At 44.4% G+C, this 18,892-nt stretch overlaps 1 protein-coding gene across 1 annotated transcript in view; it reads left to right on the plus strand.

Annotated features, from left to right (window-relative positions):
* The first annotated feature begins 2,024 nt into the window (after positions 1 to 2,024).
* The window catches only part of PRKRIP1 (PRKR interacting protein 1), a 34,726-nt gene continuing 17,858 nt past the window's right edge, over positions 2,025 to 18,892 (plus strand). Inside the window, exons 1-5 of the mRNA XM_043559796.1 lie at positions 2,025 to 2,315; positions 3,013 to 3,091; positions 4,353 to 4,453; positions 12,780 to 12,865; positions 14,160 to 14,227. Coding sequence (XP_043415731.1) covers positions 2,040 to 2,315; positions 3,013 to 3,091; positions 4,353 to 4,453; positions 12,780 to 12,865; positions 14,160 to 14,227 — 610 coding nt within the window. The 5' untranslated portion in view covers positions 2,025 to 2,039. The remainder of the gene's footprint in view (positions 2,316 to 3,012; positions 3,092 to 4,352; positions 4,454 to 12,779; positions 12,866 to 14,159; positions 14,228 to 18,892) is intronic.

The following is an 18,892-nucleotide window of genomic DNA, read 5'->3' on the forward strand; positions in this document are numbered from 1 at the left end:
GCTTCAGTTCCTTATCTGTAAATCAGGATGATGAGCGTGTCGACACACTTAGACGAGGCTTAGACACTGAGGTTGTAATTACCAGCTCCATCACACCCACATGCCCCCCACCCTGGTGCACTCATTCACTCCGTTCACTGACTTAACTTCCATCCAGCAGCTATCTGCCAAGCACCAGCTTTGTGCCAGACCCGGAGGTGGAGGGGTGACAGAGACGGCTGCTCTCCTGGCTCTTAACTCAGCTGATCCACTATCTCATGCATTCATTCATTCCTGGAGTATCCATTTATTTATTGAGTGTTCCTTCGTTCTTTTTCAGACTCACTGAAATTCCTTTTTCATTCATTCATCCGTCCCTTGGTTATCACATTGACACATCCATTCTTTCTTTATTTTTTCAGGCAATTGTTGACTCCCCGCCCCCCTTCCTCCTTCCCTAATTCCTGTTTTGCAAGCATTCTGGAAGCACCACTCAACTCGAGGCCAGGATTAGATGCTGGCATTCTGGCTCAACCCTCCTCCCAGACTTGTGGGTAGGCAGATGGTGAGGACACGCTGTGCTAACTACCATATGCCAGCCATCAGGACCCAGAGCAGGGAGAGCACCAAGAAGGGAGCAACTGACTGCCTGGAGGAGGGAACAGGGGGGCAATCAGAAGAGGCTTCGTGGAGGAGTTAGCATTTAAACAAAGTTAAGAAGGGTGTAGGGCAGTTCTCCAGGGAGGGAAAGACACTCCAGGTAAAGTCTTTTTGTGTGTGTGGTACGTTTGGGGAAAAGTGAGGTACCTGGGTGGCTGGAGTATATGATGTAGGTCATGTGTCCATGACAACATCCAGGTCAGGCTCTCCCTAGGTTCCGGTGACAGTCATAGGCCAATCAAGGACTTATAATCCCTCACCCTTGGGCACTGGAAAACCACCCACTATCGGGGGGGGAGGGGGGCAGGAATAGCTTTAAGGCATTAACAAAACACCCTGTCACCGGGGTCACCTGGCTGGACTGGGACACTCAGTGAGAGAGCCGCCTGGATGAGCAGGCTGTGCAGACAGCAGCAACATTAGTATCTGAAGTGCCTGGCCCCCAGGATCCCATGGTCATCAGCAAAGGTTAACTGTGTCCTTCGTTGTGAGCCAGTCCTTGCCCCAGATGTCGAAATACAGCAGTGAATAGAATGCCCAGCAGTGAATAGAATGCCCATTCTTTAGCTGGTGACGAATACAGGAGAAAACTAGCAAGTGTGAGGACCAGCAGAAATACACCTGCAGTTGAAAAAACAATTGGGGTCTGTTGCCTCTTTTAGGAAAGGAGACTACACTGACTTCAACAAGAGGGTGTGAAAGAGGACTTCTTGTAGCACTTGTGCTTGGGTGAAGTGATTTGGGGGAGGGTTCAAGTAAGTGGATTTAACTCTAGGTGCTGTCAGGAAGCAACACAATTCCATGACTGGCTGTCTTAATATTTAAAGAGAACCGGGGGGGAAAAAAAAGAAAAGAAAAGAAAGAAAAAGGAAAAATAGAGAAAAAGAAATAAAGTGAACCGAGGCTAATGCTTTAAAGAAGCAGTAGTTACTCATAAGAGCCAGAATGAGGTTTCAACAATATTCCTGTTTTCATCTACTTTCAAACATGATTACAGAGCAGTCTTGTTTATGCCTTGTGTGAGGTCGGTGTTCTGGGAAATTGTTTACGTCCAACAGGAGGACATCAAGGTCTAGCTGTAAGTGCCAAGCCAGCTCCCAGACGGGAAGGGCCCTTTTCTCTTTCTCATAAGATTGTCATAAATGGGAGAGTGGACCAGCCCCGAGGAACGGCCAGGACAAAGGCCCGGGGGCAGGAGGGGATGCTGAGAGCCATTAGCAGGGCTCCCGGCGGCGCCACGACACGTACGCGGACTGGAGAGGGCGACTGGGGTCGCACCCTCGGGCGTGCAAGGCCACCTCTCGCATAGGAACTTGGGCTCTCGGCTGCCTCGATTTGTACAAACACAGGAAACGAAAGCAAACAGCTTTGATCAAGACAACCTACTCGGCCACGAGCTCATGAATATTCAGCAGGATGCTTCCGGCTTGCGACTCCGCCCCAGCCCCGCCCTGCGAGAAGACTGCGCTTGCCCCGCTTGCGCGCGGCTCTGTCGTCATAAGTACGCGCCGCCACCGCCGCCGCTCGCCGTGGGGAACTGGAAAGCTGTCATGGCGAGTTCGGCTGCTTCCTCGGTGCGACCGCCGAGGCCCAAGAAAGAGCCACAAGCGCTCGTCATCCCCAAGAATGCGGCAGAAGAGCAGAAGCTCAAGCTGGAGCGGCTCATGAAGAACCCGGTGAGACGAAGCATTGGTTCGACTCCTCCTCTGAGTCCCCTTCCGTTACGGCGCTGCTGGGGACCCACGGGCCCACCTCTCCCACCTCCAGACTTAGGAACTGAGTACCCGAACCCCAGGGCCAGCCCTTAGGAAGGAGCAGGCTACCTCGCAGACCTTGAGCTTCTTCTGTCCTTGTGTTGGAGCCCAGCCCGGATGAGGGTGCTTTTAGACACTTCGAGTTTAACCTTCTGTGAACAGAAGCGTTGACTGGAACGATAGCATTCATGGGTTAGCACAAGGGTTTATTAACTTCTAAACAGCACTGATTGTTAGAAAGGCTTTGGCTGAGCCACCCGGAGCAAATCACTCCCTCAGTCATAAAAATAATTGGGTGAGGTCTCTTACACCTTTGGCTAGAAAGGGTTGACTCCGCATGTAGTAGAGTTAGGGTTAGAAGTTTCCAGCCATAAATGGTGAGTTACGTTTCTGAGTTTTGTTTTGGAAAGTTAAGTGTAGCCCTGGCAAGGCCACGGGCTGTGGTAGACCCCAAAGATGTATGGGATGAAGTAAATCTAAGGCAGCGAAGAAAATCGGCTTTAGGTCCAAGGAGCAAAGCAGCCTTTCTTCACCAATCCAGTTAAAATGCCTTGGTTTTAAGAGATGTGATTGTCAGCAGGTTTGTGCTTAAAAACGCTTTTGTGTTTAAATGTTGCAGGACAAAGCAGTTCCGATTCCAGAAAAAATGAGTGAATGGGCACCCCGGCCTCCCCCAGAATTTGTTCGAGATGTAATGGGTAATGTCGTGTGTGTGTGTGTGTGTGTGTGTGTGTGTGTGTGTGTAAATATAGTTTTTGAAGCGTAGATCTAAAAATCCTGCAGTTAGCATTTAATTAAATCTATAATAGGAAAAAAAAGTTCACTGTTTCAGTAACTTTGTACTTACAGCAAAGGGGTATTGTTGCTTACAGTTTGGCATTAGAGAATTTTCTTCTGCATTTTAAAAAAAAGTTTATTTACTTTGAGAAACAGCGCAAGCGGTATGAGGCACAGAGGGAGAGAGAGAAATTCCTAAGCAGGCTCTGTGCTCAGACCTAGGAACTGTGAGATCCAAGACTGAGCTGAAATCAGGGTCAGGTGCTCAAGCCACCCAGGAATCCCTTCTGCATTGTTTAAATAACATATTTTTTTTAATCTAACTGGAAATAGCTTTATTATTTTGGGTGGTTGTAAATTAACATACTGATTATAAAGAGAACTAAGTAACAGAGGTCTGAAAAATTTTGAACCCCCATAATTCCATCATTCCTCTTGTAGCATGCTGCTACAGCCTTCTAAACTCCCCTAGTCAAAATCACTCATGTGTAAGAAAAAATGATTTTTATTTTATTTTATTTTATTTTTTAATTTTTTTTTAACATTTTTATTTTTTATTTATTTTTGAGACAGAGAGAGACAGAGCGTGAACAGGGGAGGGGCAGAGAGAGAGGGAGATACAGAATCCGACACAGGCTCCAGGCTCCGAGCAGCCAGCACAGAGCCTGACGCGGCACTCGAACTCATGGACCGTGGGACCGTGAGATCATGACCTGAGCCGAAGTCGGATGCCCAACCGACCGAGCCACCCAGGCTCGCCCCGGAAAAATGATTTTTAAAAATGTGGCCATTCTACACATACTATTTGGTAACCTACCTTTTTCCTTTAATATACATGGACATCTTTTCAGCTCAGTAGAAATTTAGCGTGTCAAGTGTGAAGTCATCTGGCAGGGGAGGGAAAGGTCTTAAACGATCTTCTAGGTTTCTGGTCACTTAACTGCAGACTGTTTCTCCTCTTACTACTGTGTTAGGGTGGAATTTTTAGTGACTTCCCCTTCAACATTCATGCAACAATTCTTTAGTGATGCCGACACTCTGCAAGTCACTGCTAGATTCTGGAGTTCAGTGGGGCATGGTCCTTTCCATTACTTCCAGTTTGTTTTTTTGGTCCTTTTGATCAAGGGTCACCCGTGTCGGTAACTGGATTTCATTAAGAACTCTGGACTCTCCTGGCTATAGGTTCCAGCGCTGGGGCTGGCAGTGGAGAGTTCCATGTGTATAGGCATCTACGCCGGAGAGAGTACCAGCGACAGGACTACATGGATGCCATGGCTGAGAAGGTCAGTGAGTGACAAGGCTGGCTGAGCCCTTGGGTTTGGACAATGTACACTTGGGACTTTTAGGAAAAAGCTGCTGCTGCTGTTTTTGGCTTTTTTTTTTTTTTTTTTTTTAAAGAAAGAGAGAGTCCCAAGCAGGCTCTTGCAACACAGAGCCTGATGTGGGACTCGATCTCAGGAACCATGAGATCGTGACCTAAGCTGAAATTAAGAGTTAGGCGCTTAACGGAGCCACCCAGGCTCCCCAGGAAGAGGCATTTAAAGAAGAGAAGATACACCTGGTGTGAAGGCTGCCTTCTTAAGTCAGCATGGGAAACAGACGTCAAGTAAATCCAGGTTAGTGCTAGGTCAGATTCAGCACATCAAGATGCTCCCACTGGGAGATATATGAGAGAAGGGAGACTTCCAGTTGGGGAGAAAGGACAGCAGAGGCCTCTCTCCCTTCCAGGCCATTTGCTGTGAAATGGAATAGAAAGCAAGATGTCCTGCATCACTTGAGTTATTATTTCTAATTCTGTTGTTCTCTTTTTGGCTGAATGCCTATAATTCCATTCAGCTATGTGTTTAGCGTGGATAGTGTGTGTGCGTGTGTCTACTTTGAGTTGTCTAGCGTAGAGACTGGCGTTTGTTCATGACAGGTGTCAAATAAGAATTGGGAGTGGCTTTAGAAATTGAGGGGCACCTGGGTGGCTCAGGTGGTTAAGGATCCTACTTTGGCTCAGGTCATGATCTCATGGTTCATGGGTTCCAGCCCCATGTCAGGCTCTGTGCTGACAACTCAGAGCCTGGAGCCTGCTTCAGATTCTGTGTCTCCCTTTTTCTGTGCCCCTCCCCCACTCATGCTTTGTGTCTGTCTCTTTCTCAAAAATAAAATCAGAAATTGTATCATAAGGGGTGCCTGGGTGGCCCAGTCAGTTGAGTGTCTGACCTTGGCTCGGGTCGTGATCTCACAATTCGTGAGTTCGAGCCCCACATCCGGCTCTGTGCTGACATCTCAGAGCCTGGAGCCTGCTTCGGATTCTGTGTCTCCCTCTCTCTGTCCCTCCCCCACTCATGCTCTGTCTCTCTCTGTCTCAAAAATAAATAAACATTAAAAAAGATTTTTTTAAAGAACTATTAAGGTTTTTGTTACCTGACTGGAAGGGCCAGACACCTCTTTTTTATTGCTCTTTAAAAATGCTCTTTGGACATTTCGCTTATTTTATTTATTTTTCAGAGAGAGTTTTGCAGTTATTTTATCCACACCAAAAATTGTGTTGGATTTTTTTTTTACTAGAATTGAGTTGAATCTGTCACTTAAATTGAATGAGAATGGATGTTATAGTGTTTAGTTATTCCCTCTAGAAACTTTTATCTTTTTTTGTTTAAAAATTTCTGTGTCTCTCAATGATGACTTATGGAGATTTGACACTTATCTCACTGTATTTGTTCATAGATTTTAAGTTTTGGCGGGGCTTGTTTTTAGGTAGGCTCCATGCCCAACGTGGGGCTCAAACTCAAGACCCTGAGATCAAGAGTCGCGTGCTCTACTGACTGAGCCAGCCAGGTGCCCCAAAGATTAAAATTTTTTTTTTTTTAAGTTTATTTATTTTGAGAGAGAGAGTGCAAGTTGGGGAGGGAGGGAGGGAGGGAGGGAGAGAGAGAGAGAGAGAGAGAGAGAGAGAGAGAGAGAGAGAGAGAGAGAGAAAGAGAATGAATCCCAAGCAGGCTCCACACTGTCAGTGCAGAGCTTGGTGCAGGGCTCGAACCCATGAACTGTGAGGTCATGACCTGAGCCGAAGGCGGACACTTAACCAACTGAGCCACCCAGGCGCCCCCAAGATTTTAAGGGATTTTTTTATTGCAGTGGTGCTAGGTGCTCCTTTATATTTTATTCTTGACTATTAGTAAAAATCAGAAAAAATCCTGATGTTTTAGGGCTCTTCTATTTTCCAACCTGGCTATTAATAAAAACCAGATATTATTTGGCAAATTCTTTGTGATTTCCCACATTTGATTTCTCCTTTTTAAATATTTTTTATTTTTTATTTAAAAAAAATTTTTTTAATGTTTTTATGTATTTTTGAGAGAGAGAGAGAGAGACAGAGCACGAGTGGGGTAGGGGCAGAGAGAGAGACACACACACACACACACAATCCGAAGCAGGCTCCAGGCTCTGAGCTGTCAGCACAGAGCCCGACACAGGGCTTCAACTCGTGAACCGTGAGATCATGACCCGAGCCGAAGTCAGACGCCCAACCGACTGAGCCACCCAGGCGCCCCTGATTTCTCCTTTTAACACGTATTAGAGATTGCCTCTCATTCTTAATCTTACAACATGCAATGTAGGACCTTTTCCTCACTCTGACTATGGTGCCTATTTTTTCATGGAATACGTTTGTGTGTTTTAGAGATTCACATGCTTTATTTTTTTTTTTTAATGAAATTTATTGACAAATTGGTTTCCATACAACACCCAGTGCTCATCCCAAAAGGTGCCCTCCTCAATACCCATCACCCACCCTCTCCTCCCTCCCACCCCCCATCAACCCTCAGTTTGTTCTCAGTTTTTAACAGTCTCTTATGCTTTGGCTCTCTCCCATTCTAACCTCTTTTTTTTTTTTCCTTCCCCTCCCCCATGGGTTCCTGTTAAGTTTCTCAGGATCCACATAAGAGTGAAACCATATGGTATCTGTCTTTCTCTGTATGGCTTATTTCACTTAGCATCACACTCTCCAGTTCCATCCACGTTGCTACAAAAGGCCATATTTCATTTTTTCTCATTGCCACGTAATATTCCATTGTGTATATAAACCACAATTTCTTTATCCATTCATCAGTTGATGGACATTTAGGCTCTTTCCATAATTTAGCTATTGTTGAGAGTGCTGCTATGAACATTGGGGTACAAGTGGCCCTATGCATCAGTACTCCTGTATCCCTTGGATAAATTCCTAGCAGTGCTATTGCTGGGTCATAGGGTAGGTCTATTTTTAATTTTCTGAGGAACCTCCACACTGCTTTCCAGAGCGGCTGCACCAATTTGCATTCCCACCAACAGTGCAAGAGGGTTCCCGTTTCTCCACATCCTCTCCAGCATCTATAGTCTCCTGATTTGTTCATTTTGGCCACTCTGACTGGCGTGAGGTGATACCTGAGTGTGGTTTTGATTTGTATTTCCCTGATAAGGAACGACGCTGAACATCTTTTCATGTGCCTGTTGGCCATCCGGATGTCTTCTTTAGAGAAGTGTCTATTCATGTTTTCTGCCCATTTCTTCACTGGGTTATTTGTTTTTCGGGTGTGGAGTTTGGTGAGCTCTTTATAGATTTTGGATACTAGCCCTTTGTCCGATATGTCATTTGCGAATATCTTTTCCCATTCCGTTGGTTGCCTTTTAGTTTTGTTGGTTGTTTCCTTGGCTGTGCAGAAGCTTTTTATCTTCATAAGGTCCCAGTAATTCACTTTTGCTTTTAATTCCCTTGCCTTTGGGGATGTGTCGAGTAAGAGATTGCTACGGCTGAGGTCAGAGAGGTCTTTTCCTGCTTTCTCCTCTAAGGTTTTGATGGTTTCCTGTCTCACATTCAGGTCCTTTATCCATTTTGAGTTTATTTTTGTGAATGGTGTGAGAAAGTGGTCTAGTTTCAACCTTCTGCATGTTGCTGTCCAGTTCTCCCAGCACCATTTGTTAAAGAGGCTGTCTTTTTTCCATTGGATGTTCTTTCCTGCTTTGTCAAAGATGAGTTGGCCATACGTTTGTGGGTCTAGTTCTGGGGTTTCTATTTTATTCCATTGGTCTATGTGTCTGTTTTTGTGCCAGAGATTCACATGCTTTAAAATGATATATATTTGTATTGTGAAGTCACCACCTTGAGATCAAGACCTAAGCTGAGATAGAGTCAGACACTTAACTGACTGAGCCACCCAGGTATCCCTTATTTGCTTTTTATAAAGGAGGAAACCACTTTGGGCAACAGCGTGTGATTTTCCAATAATTTGCTTAAAAAAAAAATAACTCACTGTAGAACTTCTTCCTATATAAAGGAAATAAAATGCTTTAAAAATTTAAAATAATCATTCACAAGGGGTACCTGGGTGGCTCGGTTGGTTAAGCGTCCAACTTCGATGCAGGTCATGATCTCACAGTTTGTGAGTTCTAGCCCTGCATCAGGCTCTGCGCTGACAGCTCAGAGTCAGGAGCCTGTTTCAGACTCTGTGTCTCCCTCTGTCTCTGCCTGTCCCTAGCTCATGCTCTGTCTCTCAGAAACAAACAAACATTAAAATAATCATTCACAAAAATAGAATACTACTTAGCAATAAAAAGGAATAAACTATTGATATATACAACAGTGTGGATGATTCTTAAAACATATGCTGAGTGAAAGAAGCCTTGCATAAAAGAGACCACACTGTAAAATTCCATTTATATGAAGTTCTACAAGAGGAAAAACTAATGTATGTAAAAAAAAAAAAAAAATCAGGGGCTCCTGGGTGACTTAGTTGGTTAAGCGTCCGACTCTTGATTTCCACTCAGGTCGTGGTCTCAACAGTTTGTGGGTTCAAGCCCCACACCTGACTCTATGCTAACAGCAGAGGCTGCTTGGGATTCTCTCGAGCTCTCTCTTGAGCTCTCTCGCTCTGTCAAAATAAACATTTTTTAAAAATCAGAATAGTTGTTTCTGAGAGTTGGATAAGAAAAGGTACGAGGGAACTTTCTGGTGTGATTACATTGTACACTCTAGATTTGATCGTTGTATGTATTACCTTAAGTGGAAGAAAACAGAAAAACCGTTAACAAATATTAAACTCTAGTTGATGATATGCATGCTTAAATCTTTAGAGGTGAAATGTCCTGGTGTCTGCAACTTACTTTGAAATGTGTTAAAAAGAAATAAGATGGATTGACGGAAGGATAGAGGGATAGATAGGTGGACAGGCGTGTGCTAAAGCAAGTAGCAAAATGTCTGTAGGACTTAGTAGTGGGTATACGGACTGTATGATTCCTTCAACTTTTCTATGTTGGAAATTTTCCAACGTAAAATGCCAGGGAAATTATTAAAGGGATAGATATGATACAGAAAAAAATATGTAAAAATTTACTGGAATGGCCAAAAATTGAGTTTGAAAAATACCTTTATGATTTTGGAACAGAAGGGAATCATTGCCGTGGTGGTTTTCACCTGCTGTTTGCTTGTCCTGCGTCTCTTGGCCCCCAGCTGTTGGTGGTTCTTCTCCAGCTACTGCCGTCCTCTGGATGCGGCATTCTCAATTCTAGGGGGGAGTTTCTGGTGGCTGGTCACACCTCTACCTGGTCACTATAGTGGGTTTTCCACTACCAAGAATAAATAAAACTCTATGTAGAAACTATCTGAAGCTACTTTTGCTTCATTTTGAAACTGCTTTACATATTGAAACTACTTTAGAGGGAAGGAAACAGCAGGCTGTTGGCTCAACTACCATCAGCTAGTCTGGTTTTTATACATCGATTAAAGACCCAGGGAAAATACAGAAAAATGTTTCACAGACCTTGAATCCACACAGACACGCAGGTTCTTATTTCACACGGCGAAAGACAGGCTCTGAAGTTAGAAGAAACAAAGAGGCAAGGGTGTCCTCACCTTTCACGGTGACTAACAGGGCATCGCCACTGGAAGAGCTCGTGGTGAGCTCAAGTCCTGCCAAGCCCGATGGGGCTCCGGTGGGTCACTTGTTGGCTGCAGCTGCTCTGGCAGCAGAGTGAGTTTACGGTCCAGCTGTGAACAGACCACATGCTTTTCCTTTTAAGTCGTTTGCTTTCTGGTGCTCTAATCGGAACTGAGTTCCTTGAAAGGAGACCCTTCTCTCTTTTTTTTCTTATTTACTTATTTATTATTTTTTACTTAATATTTTAGAGTGTGAGTGGGGGAGAGGGAGAGAATCTTAAGCAGGCTTCGTGCTCAGCGCGGAGCCCAACTCGGGGCTCCATCCCACAACCCTGGGCCGAAATCAAGAGTCAGATGCTCGACTGACTAAGCCACCCAGGTACCCTGTTTTATTTATTTTATTTTTTTTAGTGCTCTCTGTACCCAGCGGGGGGCTGGAACTCGCCACCCCGAGATCAAGAGTTGCACGTTCTTCGGACTGAGCCAGCCAGGCGTCCTGACTCCTCTTATTTCATGATCTCTACTCTCAGAGTTTCTGCGTCACTCTAAGCAGAGCCACACAGCCCTGGCAGTGCAGGCCAGCAGAGGGGTTGAAGCCACCTTGTCCTCTGCTGGCCCCTTATTTACTCTGTTGACCTTTAAGGCTTTGACTAGAAGAAAGAGATGGCATTTTATTATTTTTTTTAATTTTATTGTTTGAGAGGGAGAGAGACAGCGCAAGTGGGGGAGGGGCAGAGAGAGTGAGACAGAGACTCCGAAGCAGGCCTCCAGGCTCCGAGCTGTCAGCACAGAACCCGATGCGGGGCTCGAACTCACGAACTGTGAGATCATGACCTGCACCGAAGTTGGACGCTTAACCGACTGAGCCACCTACGCGCCTCAGAGACGGCATTTTAGATCATTGTATCTTTGTGGTTTACAAGTGCTTTCTAGTAGGTTATCGTATGTTATCCTTTCTAAAGGCTCTGGGAGAGAGGAATTGGTCTTTTCCCCATTTTATAGGTGAGAAAACGAAGGCTCAGAGACAGGGAGCTGCTAGGAAGGGATAATACAAGGGTTGGCTTTGTATGGACGTGTGTACACTCACGTATTCCTGTGTGACACATGTATGTGCTTAGTAGCAGTGATGGCACTGGGTGTTGTCTTGCTGTGGAATCAGTCACCTGATGACTGTCATCATTAGGACTTGAAAATCCCATGGTTCCACCTCTCTGGCTGTTCCATCTAATGAGCCCAGGTCACCGTAAGGAAAAAACGTGCTCCTGTGTGTCTCCTCTACTCTCAGTTCTCTGCTTCTCTTCTGACACTTCTGGTCACCAAGTATGTGGGGATTTCTCTCACACCAAGCAATTCTGTGACGCTAGCTGAGCATCCTACAGTTTAACTCAGTCCTGATGCCATCCACCAGGCAAGAATGTCCAATGCCACATGTTCAACGGGCTCAGTCCCATGAGACTGCCTCCCCGCCCCAACCACCTCAAAGGCCAGGCCCAGGCCCAGGTGTTGTCCCCTGTCCTTCTGACCGACTGGCTGTGGATTAGAGGTCCCCCACCACTCCCTCCTCAGGTTCAATTAAGTTGCTCAGAGGGACTCACAGAACTCAGGAGAAGCCAGGTGGAAGAAGGGGGCACAGAGTTTCTGTCCCCTCCCAGCCCCTCCGCATGTTCACCAACTCGGAAACCATCTGAACCCCATCTTTTTGGGGTTTTGGAGGCATTACTACTAAGGCACAATTGATCAACTCATTGGCATTTGGCAGTTAGTTCAGTCTGCAGCTCCTCTCCCTCCCTGGAGCACAGGAGGTGGGGCTGAAAGTTACCCCGGTGACCAGCCCTGCTCCTTAAGGGCTTTCCAGAACTCACTCGTTAACTTAAACTCCTGTGGTTGAAAAGGGGCTTGTTATAAAAAAAAAAGACACCATTTCACCTTTCTCTTGGGAGCTATTTCAGAAACTGGGAACATAATTAAGTATTATAATAAAAGGTACCCCTGTGGCTCTTGAATAGGAAATTTATAGGAGCTTTTGGAACCACGTTCCAGAAGTAATGGATGAAGACCAAATACAGTTGACTATTAGCAGGTGATTAGGGGCACCAACCCCTCCACTATGCAGTAAAATCTGTATATAACTTTTGACTTTCCTAAAACTCTAATAGCCTTAACTATTGACCCAAAGCGTGATAATGTAGTCAGTTAACATATTTGGTTACGTGTATTATATACTGTATTCTTCTAATAAAGTAAGCTAGAGAAAAGAATGTTCAATAATAAAGTAAGCTAGAGAAAAGAATGTTTCTCTTCCCAAGGAAGAGAAAATACAGTACTGGACTGTATTTATCGAAAAAATCCGCATGTAGGTGGACGCGCACAGTTCAAACCTGTGTTGTTCAAAGGTCAGCTGTATACGTTTCTTACTATAAATCACAATGTCACACTAGCCAAGGCCCTGGCTACGTAGCCGGTAACTCTTCCTCTGCCTTCAGGGAATACACAGTGTGCACCTTCTCATGCTCTCGTATTTTGTGTATGACTGCCACCCTACGGAACGAAGTAACTTTCGCCATCGGAGAACCAGATACTGGGGGCATCCTCTTAATGGTTACAGTGGCCCCAGAGACCCAGATGTGCCTATGGCACCCCCAGTGGTGTGACTTCCAGAGCTCCCGTACCCAGCCCAGAGTGTGTCTAAATGATGTGTTTTTTCACAGCAAAAATTGGATGCAGAGTTTCAGAAGAGACTGGAGAGAAATAAAATCGCTGCAGAAGAGCAGACAGCAAAGCGCCGAAAAAAGCGGTAAGGGCTTGTGACTTCTCATAACCGATGAAACTTAAAGGCAGAAATGTGAAAGCTGGAGAATGAGTCGTCCTTGCGGTCAGAAGTTCACCTTATGACCTGTCAAGGTCTTAGGTGTTACCCAGTAGAGGCATGGCCTTTCTTCCAATAACCGAGAAGAGATTAAGTCACTTACTACCACTACATCCCCCTTCCCCCGTACAGATTCTCCATAGCTCAGGTCAGCTCTTTGGTGCTCACATGGATTTCTGGGTCTCCTTCCCTTCTGTATTTTAACACCAAGTTTAACAATATGCTGTGAGTAAGGTTCCCTTAGCTTGTTCCTTAAATTAGGGTGTGTGACCTCCCTCAGTGACATCATGTGAGCATGTAGACTGCATGTGTGTGTGTGTGTTTTAATAAATACTCCCTCGACCTTTAAAGAGCTGAGCAGGATTCTGAAAACAGTCCTTAATTCTTATTTATTTATTTACTTATTTAAGTTTATTTATTTATTTTGAGAGAGAGAGCACGAGCAGGGTAGGGGCAGAAAGAGAAGGGGTGAGAGAATCCCAAGCAGGCTCCACACTGTCAGTACAGAGCCCAACGTGGGGCTCGAACTCACTAACCATGAGATTATGACCTGTGCCAAAATCAAGAGTCAGACGCTTGACTGACTGAGCCACGCAGGCGCTCCTGAACGGTCCTTAATTCTTAGTCTGTTTCTGGCAATCTGTTCGTGTAGTGGGATAGTTCTTTTTCTTTTGCTTTCCAATAGGCATAGTAAAGGTAGTTAAAGAGCACATCTGTATGCTGCAACTTGATTACATCTTTTTTTCTGTTTTGTATTTTTTCTTTTATCATGTTCCAGTTTCTGCATGTAGAATTAAATAAGAAACAAAACCTGTAAAGCTGTAACATTTCACATGGAAATGCTGCCCAGCCTTCACCAGCTTCGGAAATCTGACCTTTGCTGATGGCTGCAATGAAGTGCCACCTAAAAAAATAAATAAAAATAAATAAATAAAAACAGTCCCTAAACATCTTGGAATGAAAAATCTCTCCCAATATTTCTGAGATGGTTTTAATCACCTCAAGACTCTGAAAGGTTGTTTCATTTTGATTCAAGAAGAAAACAGCTTGATAATGTTGATGGTGTTGGAGTAGCAGAATCATGAGAAAGTATTTCTTCCATTTCATTATTGTAGTGTTTGTGTAATCGTAAGGTCTTTAAACATTCCATAAGTAGTTATTTGTTTTCTAAAATATATAGTAAGGTAGTGGGGGAATTAATAGATTTATTTTATATTTGTAGCCAGAAGTTAAAAGAGAAGAAATTATTGGCAAAGAAGATGAAACTTGAACAGAAGAAACAAAAAGAAGGTGAGTGGTACCTGCTTTTCTTGGTTGGGATCTTTCTCACCTATCAGGAGTGAGATTTAGAATTTGGAGCTGGTTGGCTGGCCACTGAAGACACGAGGACTTATTTCCATTACTTAGGACTCATTTAATTGCAAGTGTCAGAATGTTAAACTGGTGTAAGCAAAAAGAAAGATGCTGACTGGCATTAAGTCAGGACAGACCTCCCTTCAGGGATGGCTAGTGAATGAGCTCAGTGATGTTACTGGCCTTCTTTGTCTCCCTCTGTCCCCTGGCTCCTTGTCCTCAGGCAGGTGCATGTCCTCCCTGTGGTTGTGGGGTACCTGGGGCTGCACCGTGCCTCATTCTTGTCCAGTAGGAAAGACTGAGGGGATGTCCCTCGCAAAAGTGCTTTTGTGTTTTTTGGGCCCTGATGGAGTCACTTGGCAAGTCAGTTAAGAATGCTTTGGGTTATAAAAAAAACAAACAAACCAGAAAACTAGCAGTAGTTAAACAAAGAAGAGTTCATTTCTCTCACTTAATAAGAAATCTGGTGGTAGGTGGCAGCCTCTTGTGGTTCAGCAGCTCAGGAGTGGCAGGCCCAGTATCCCCTGCACTTCTCTTGGCCTTTACTTTCTGGGTGTGAGATGGCTGCTGTGGCTCCTGGCATCATACCTGTGTCCAAAGGGGAGAGAAGTGCAGGGGATGCTGGTATTTTAACAGAAGAGCAGAAGATCCCCCAGAAGTGCCCAACAGATGGCATTTTATATTTCACTGGTCACTTTGCCATCCCTTGCTGCTATTAGGCTAGACGAATAGAAAACCGAACTGTTGTGACCGTGTTTAACCTGTCATGATTTATCCCTGGGAGCCGGGTACATTGCCACCCTGGACTGGGATGAGATTTCGTTAACGAGGAGGAATAGGGGTGAGTCACGTGTCAGTGTCCCACAGTGCTACCAGTCCTGTCCACCTCTGAGCATTCCACATGGCCAGAGGTGCCAGCCGCTCCCCTGAGAGCCCCTGAGCTGAGAACCCGGGACAGAGGGGCCTCAGATGGAAAGGACCGAAGATGCTAAGAGACCAAAAAACGACAAGTGCGTACACATTACTGAATTGGTGGTTGTTCCCTGATTGACTAGGCATGGTTCCTGGTTAGATGGTTGTGAGTTTTGGTCTTAAGATAAAGTCAGACTTTCACTGACACACTAAATATGATTGGTCCCTTCCAGGATCAGTTTCCTTATGGTTTGTAAATATACTGCGTGACACCCTCTGTATGGTATAGTCTTAGACTCTTCCTCCCCATTTCTTAGAATCATTTCTTTTATAACACTGAAATGTGATTGCTAGGACCTCATCCCTGAAAGAAACCACCTCATTACTTTCCCAGCCCTCTTCCTCCCCCCACACACAGGAACATCCAGTACTGATCCAAGGGCTGGAGGATTGGGCACAGGAGCCAATCTCACGGTTTTTGGTTTTTTGTTTTATTTATTTTAGAGGGAGCGAGCGCATGTGTGAGTAGGGGAGAGAAAGGAGAGAGAATCCCAAACGGGCGTCACACTCAGTGCAAAGCCTGATGCAGGGCTCAATCCCATGACCCTGGGATCATGACCTGAGCCAAAATCAAGAGTCGGACACTGAACCGACTGAGCTACCCAGGCGCCCCGAGCCAGTCTCATGTTATATTGAAGGAGGTATTGTAACTTGGACCCATGACATCAGGATATAGAAAGGTCCTTGGCTCTAGGTGATTTATTTTTTCTTTGTGTTGTCATTGCTATTATTTAGTGTTTAGTGAATTTCCTGAGCTAATTTTGTAAAGCCTGCATTCTTTATCGAGTCTGCTTTGTTAGCTTAGTGGTCAGCTGAAGAGTAGAGATTTCTTTGAACTTCCAAGTCTCACAGCCTTTGCCGAGGGGCTCTATGTATCTGTAGGAACATGCCTTCAACATGTTGGCAGGCGGTTCACAATTTGCTTTAGCCTTCATGCCCTCCTTGCACAGAGCTTCAAGGTCAGCCAGAGGTGAGATTAGGACCATCACTTGTCTTTCTTAGACATGTACACAGCTCTGCATGTGGCTGTCTAAAGTCCCAACTTTTCCTCAGGTTTTGATGGATTTCTTGATTGCTCCAGCTGTTAATACCTTAGGCAGCTGCAATGTTAAACAGTTGCCACTGGTTGTTTTTGACGACCACCCTTGAGAAAGGGCTGTTTGCACTAAGGTTGAATGAAGATAAGCCTTGGGAGTGGAAGTTTCTGGGGAGCAGCTAGACAGCTCACATAGGGACAGTGCTCTGAGTATGGAACTTCTGAGGACCTTCCAACAGTTTTCTTCCTCCAGTGGCTGCCAGGCGGTTGGCTTCCACAACTGCTGTGGTGATGAGGGCTACCTTGGATATGGTGAGAGAGAGATGTTAGAATGCCACAGAACTTGCTGTACTTACCAAGGTTCAGCCGTTTTTCTTGAACAATCCAAGGAGCGTTTCCAGAGTTCTGAAAAAGTTGGTTTTGACAATTGTTGATGTTCTTAATTATTTTTATGGAGGAGCAGATTTTTAGAGATCCTTACTCTGCCATTCTGAAAGTGCTTCCATCCTTTTGGACTTTACCCTGCCTATATTTGAAATGTTTCTTGGGGGCATCTGGGTGGCTCGGTCACTTGGGTGTCTGACTTCAGCTCAGGTCATGATCTGACAGTTTGTGGGTTCGTGCCCTGTGTCAGTCTCTGCGCTGGCAGCTCAGAGCCTGGAGACTGCTTCAGATTCTATGTCTCCCTTTCTCTCTCCGCCCGTCCCCTGTTTGTGCGTGTGCCTCTGTCTCTTTCAAAAATAAACATTTAAAAATAAAATGCACTAATAAACTTAAAAAATTTTTTCTTCTGAATAAATATGTTTCATGTAGATATCAGATGTTTGAGTCATGGGTTTTGTTCCCCCCCATTCTTAGAGTCTCTACCTTTTTATATTGATATGTTTGGATTTTAGGGCTACCATTTTATTTGGGGGTTTTTCTGTTGTTCCTTCTGTATTTCTCTGTTTCTTTTTCTCTGTCTTTTGTATTATTTGAACATTTTTTTATCTCACTTTAATGTATTGTGTTTTTAACTATATCCCTCTTTCTAGCTTTTTAGTTGTTCCTCTGCAGCTTGCTGTATATGTACTCCTTTCACAGTCTACTTAGAATCGGTATTTAAGTGGAATGTAGAAACTTGTCACCATATAGGTCTCTTGACCTTTTATGTTGTGGTTGTCTTAAGTATTACATCTACATACGTTGAAAACCCTAGTGGATAATGTTATTTTTGTTTTCAATCATCCAGTACATTTTGAAGATCAGGAGGAGAATTGTCTAGAATAATAATAGTAACCAGATAGTTAGATTTCTGTTGTTCTTCCTTTGTCCGTGATGTTCCAAGCTTACCTCTGGCATCATTTCCTTTCTGTCTGAAGAACTTCCTTCAGTCATTTGGTTAGAAGAGGTCTGCTGGCTATGAATTTTCTTTGCTTTTCTTCACATGAGGCTGTCTTTATATCACCTTTGTTCCTGAAGGACATTCTCACTAGATATAAAATTTAGGGAGCACCTTGGTGGCTCAGTCGGTTAAGTGTCTGACTCTTGATTTTGGCTTAGGTCATGATCTCACTGTTTGTGAGTCCGAGCCCCACATTGGGTCATAATCTCACTGTTTGAGCTCCGCACTGTCATTGTGGAGCCTGCTCTCTCTCTCTCTGCCCCTCCCCTGCCTGCACTCGCTTACTCTCAATCTCTCCCCCTACCCCTCTTTCAAATAGATGAACTTAAAAAAAAAATTGGGGAGGGGCGCCTGGGTGGCGCAGTCGGTTAAGCGTCCGACTTCAGCCAGGTCACGATCTTGCGGTCCGTGAGTTCGAGCCCCGCGTCGGGCTCTGGGCTGATGGCTCAGAGCCTGGAGCCTGTTTCCGATTCTGTGTCTCCCTCTCTCTCTGTCCCTCCCCCGTTCATGCTCTGTCTCTCTGTCCCAAAAATAAATAAACGTTGGAAAAAAAAAAAAAATTTAAAAAAAAAAAAATTAAAAAAAAAAAAATTGGGGGTTGGCAGTTTTTTCTTCCAGCACTTTAGAAATACCATGCCACTTTCTGTGGCCTGCATGGTTTCTGATGAAAATTTTATAACTATTGAGATTGTTCTATCATTATTTTTATCTGGCTGCTTTTAATATTTCTGTCTTTAGATGTCAACAGTTTGATTATGATGGGTCTGCACATGGATTTCTTTGGTTTAATCCTGTTTGGATTTCACTGAGCTACTCCAGTCTGTAGGCCTGTTTGTCTTTTGTCAAATTTGGAAAATTTTGGAAGCAAAAAGAATATAAAAACAGGGAGGGGGACAAAACATGAGAGACTCTTGAATATGGAGAACAAACAGAGGGTTACTGGAGGGGTTGTGGGAGGGGGGATGGACTAAATGGGGAAGGGGCATTAAGGAATCTACCCCTGAAATCATTGTTGCACTATATGCTGCAAATTTGGATGTAAATTAAATTAAAAACAAATTTTTTTTGGAAAAATTTTTATTCAATCGTTTTTGTTTCTGGTCTTCTTATTGGATAATTCCTACTGATCTGACTTCAAACTATCTCTTTCCTATGCCATCTATTGTGCTGTTGATCCTTTCCAATGGATTTTTTTTTTTATCTCAGTTAC

The sequence above is a fragment of the Prionailurus bengalensis genome, chromosome E3 (assembly GCF_016509475.1).
Source record: "Prionailurus bengalensis isolate Pbe53 chromosome E3, Fcat_Pben_1.1_paternal_pri, whole genome shotgun sequence".
Lineage (NCBI taxonomy): Eukaryota > Metazoa > Chordata > Mammalia > Carnivora > Felidae > Prionailurus > Prionailurus bengalensis.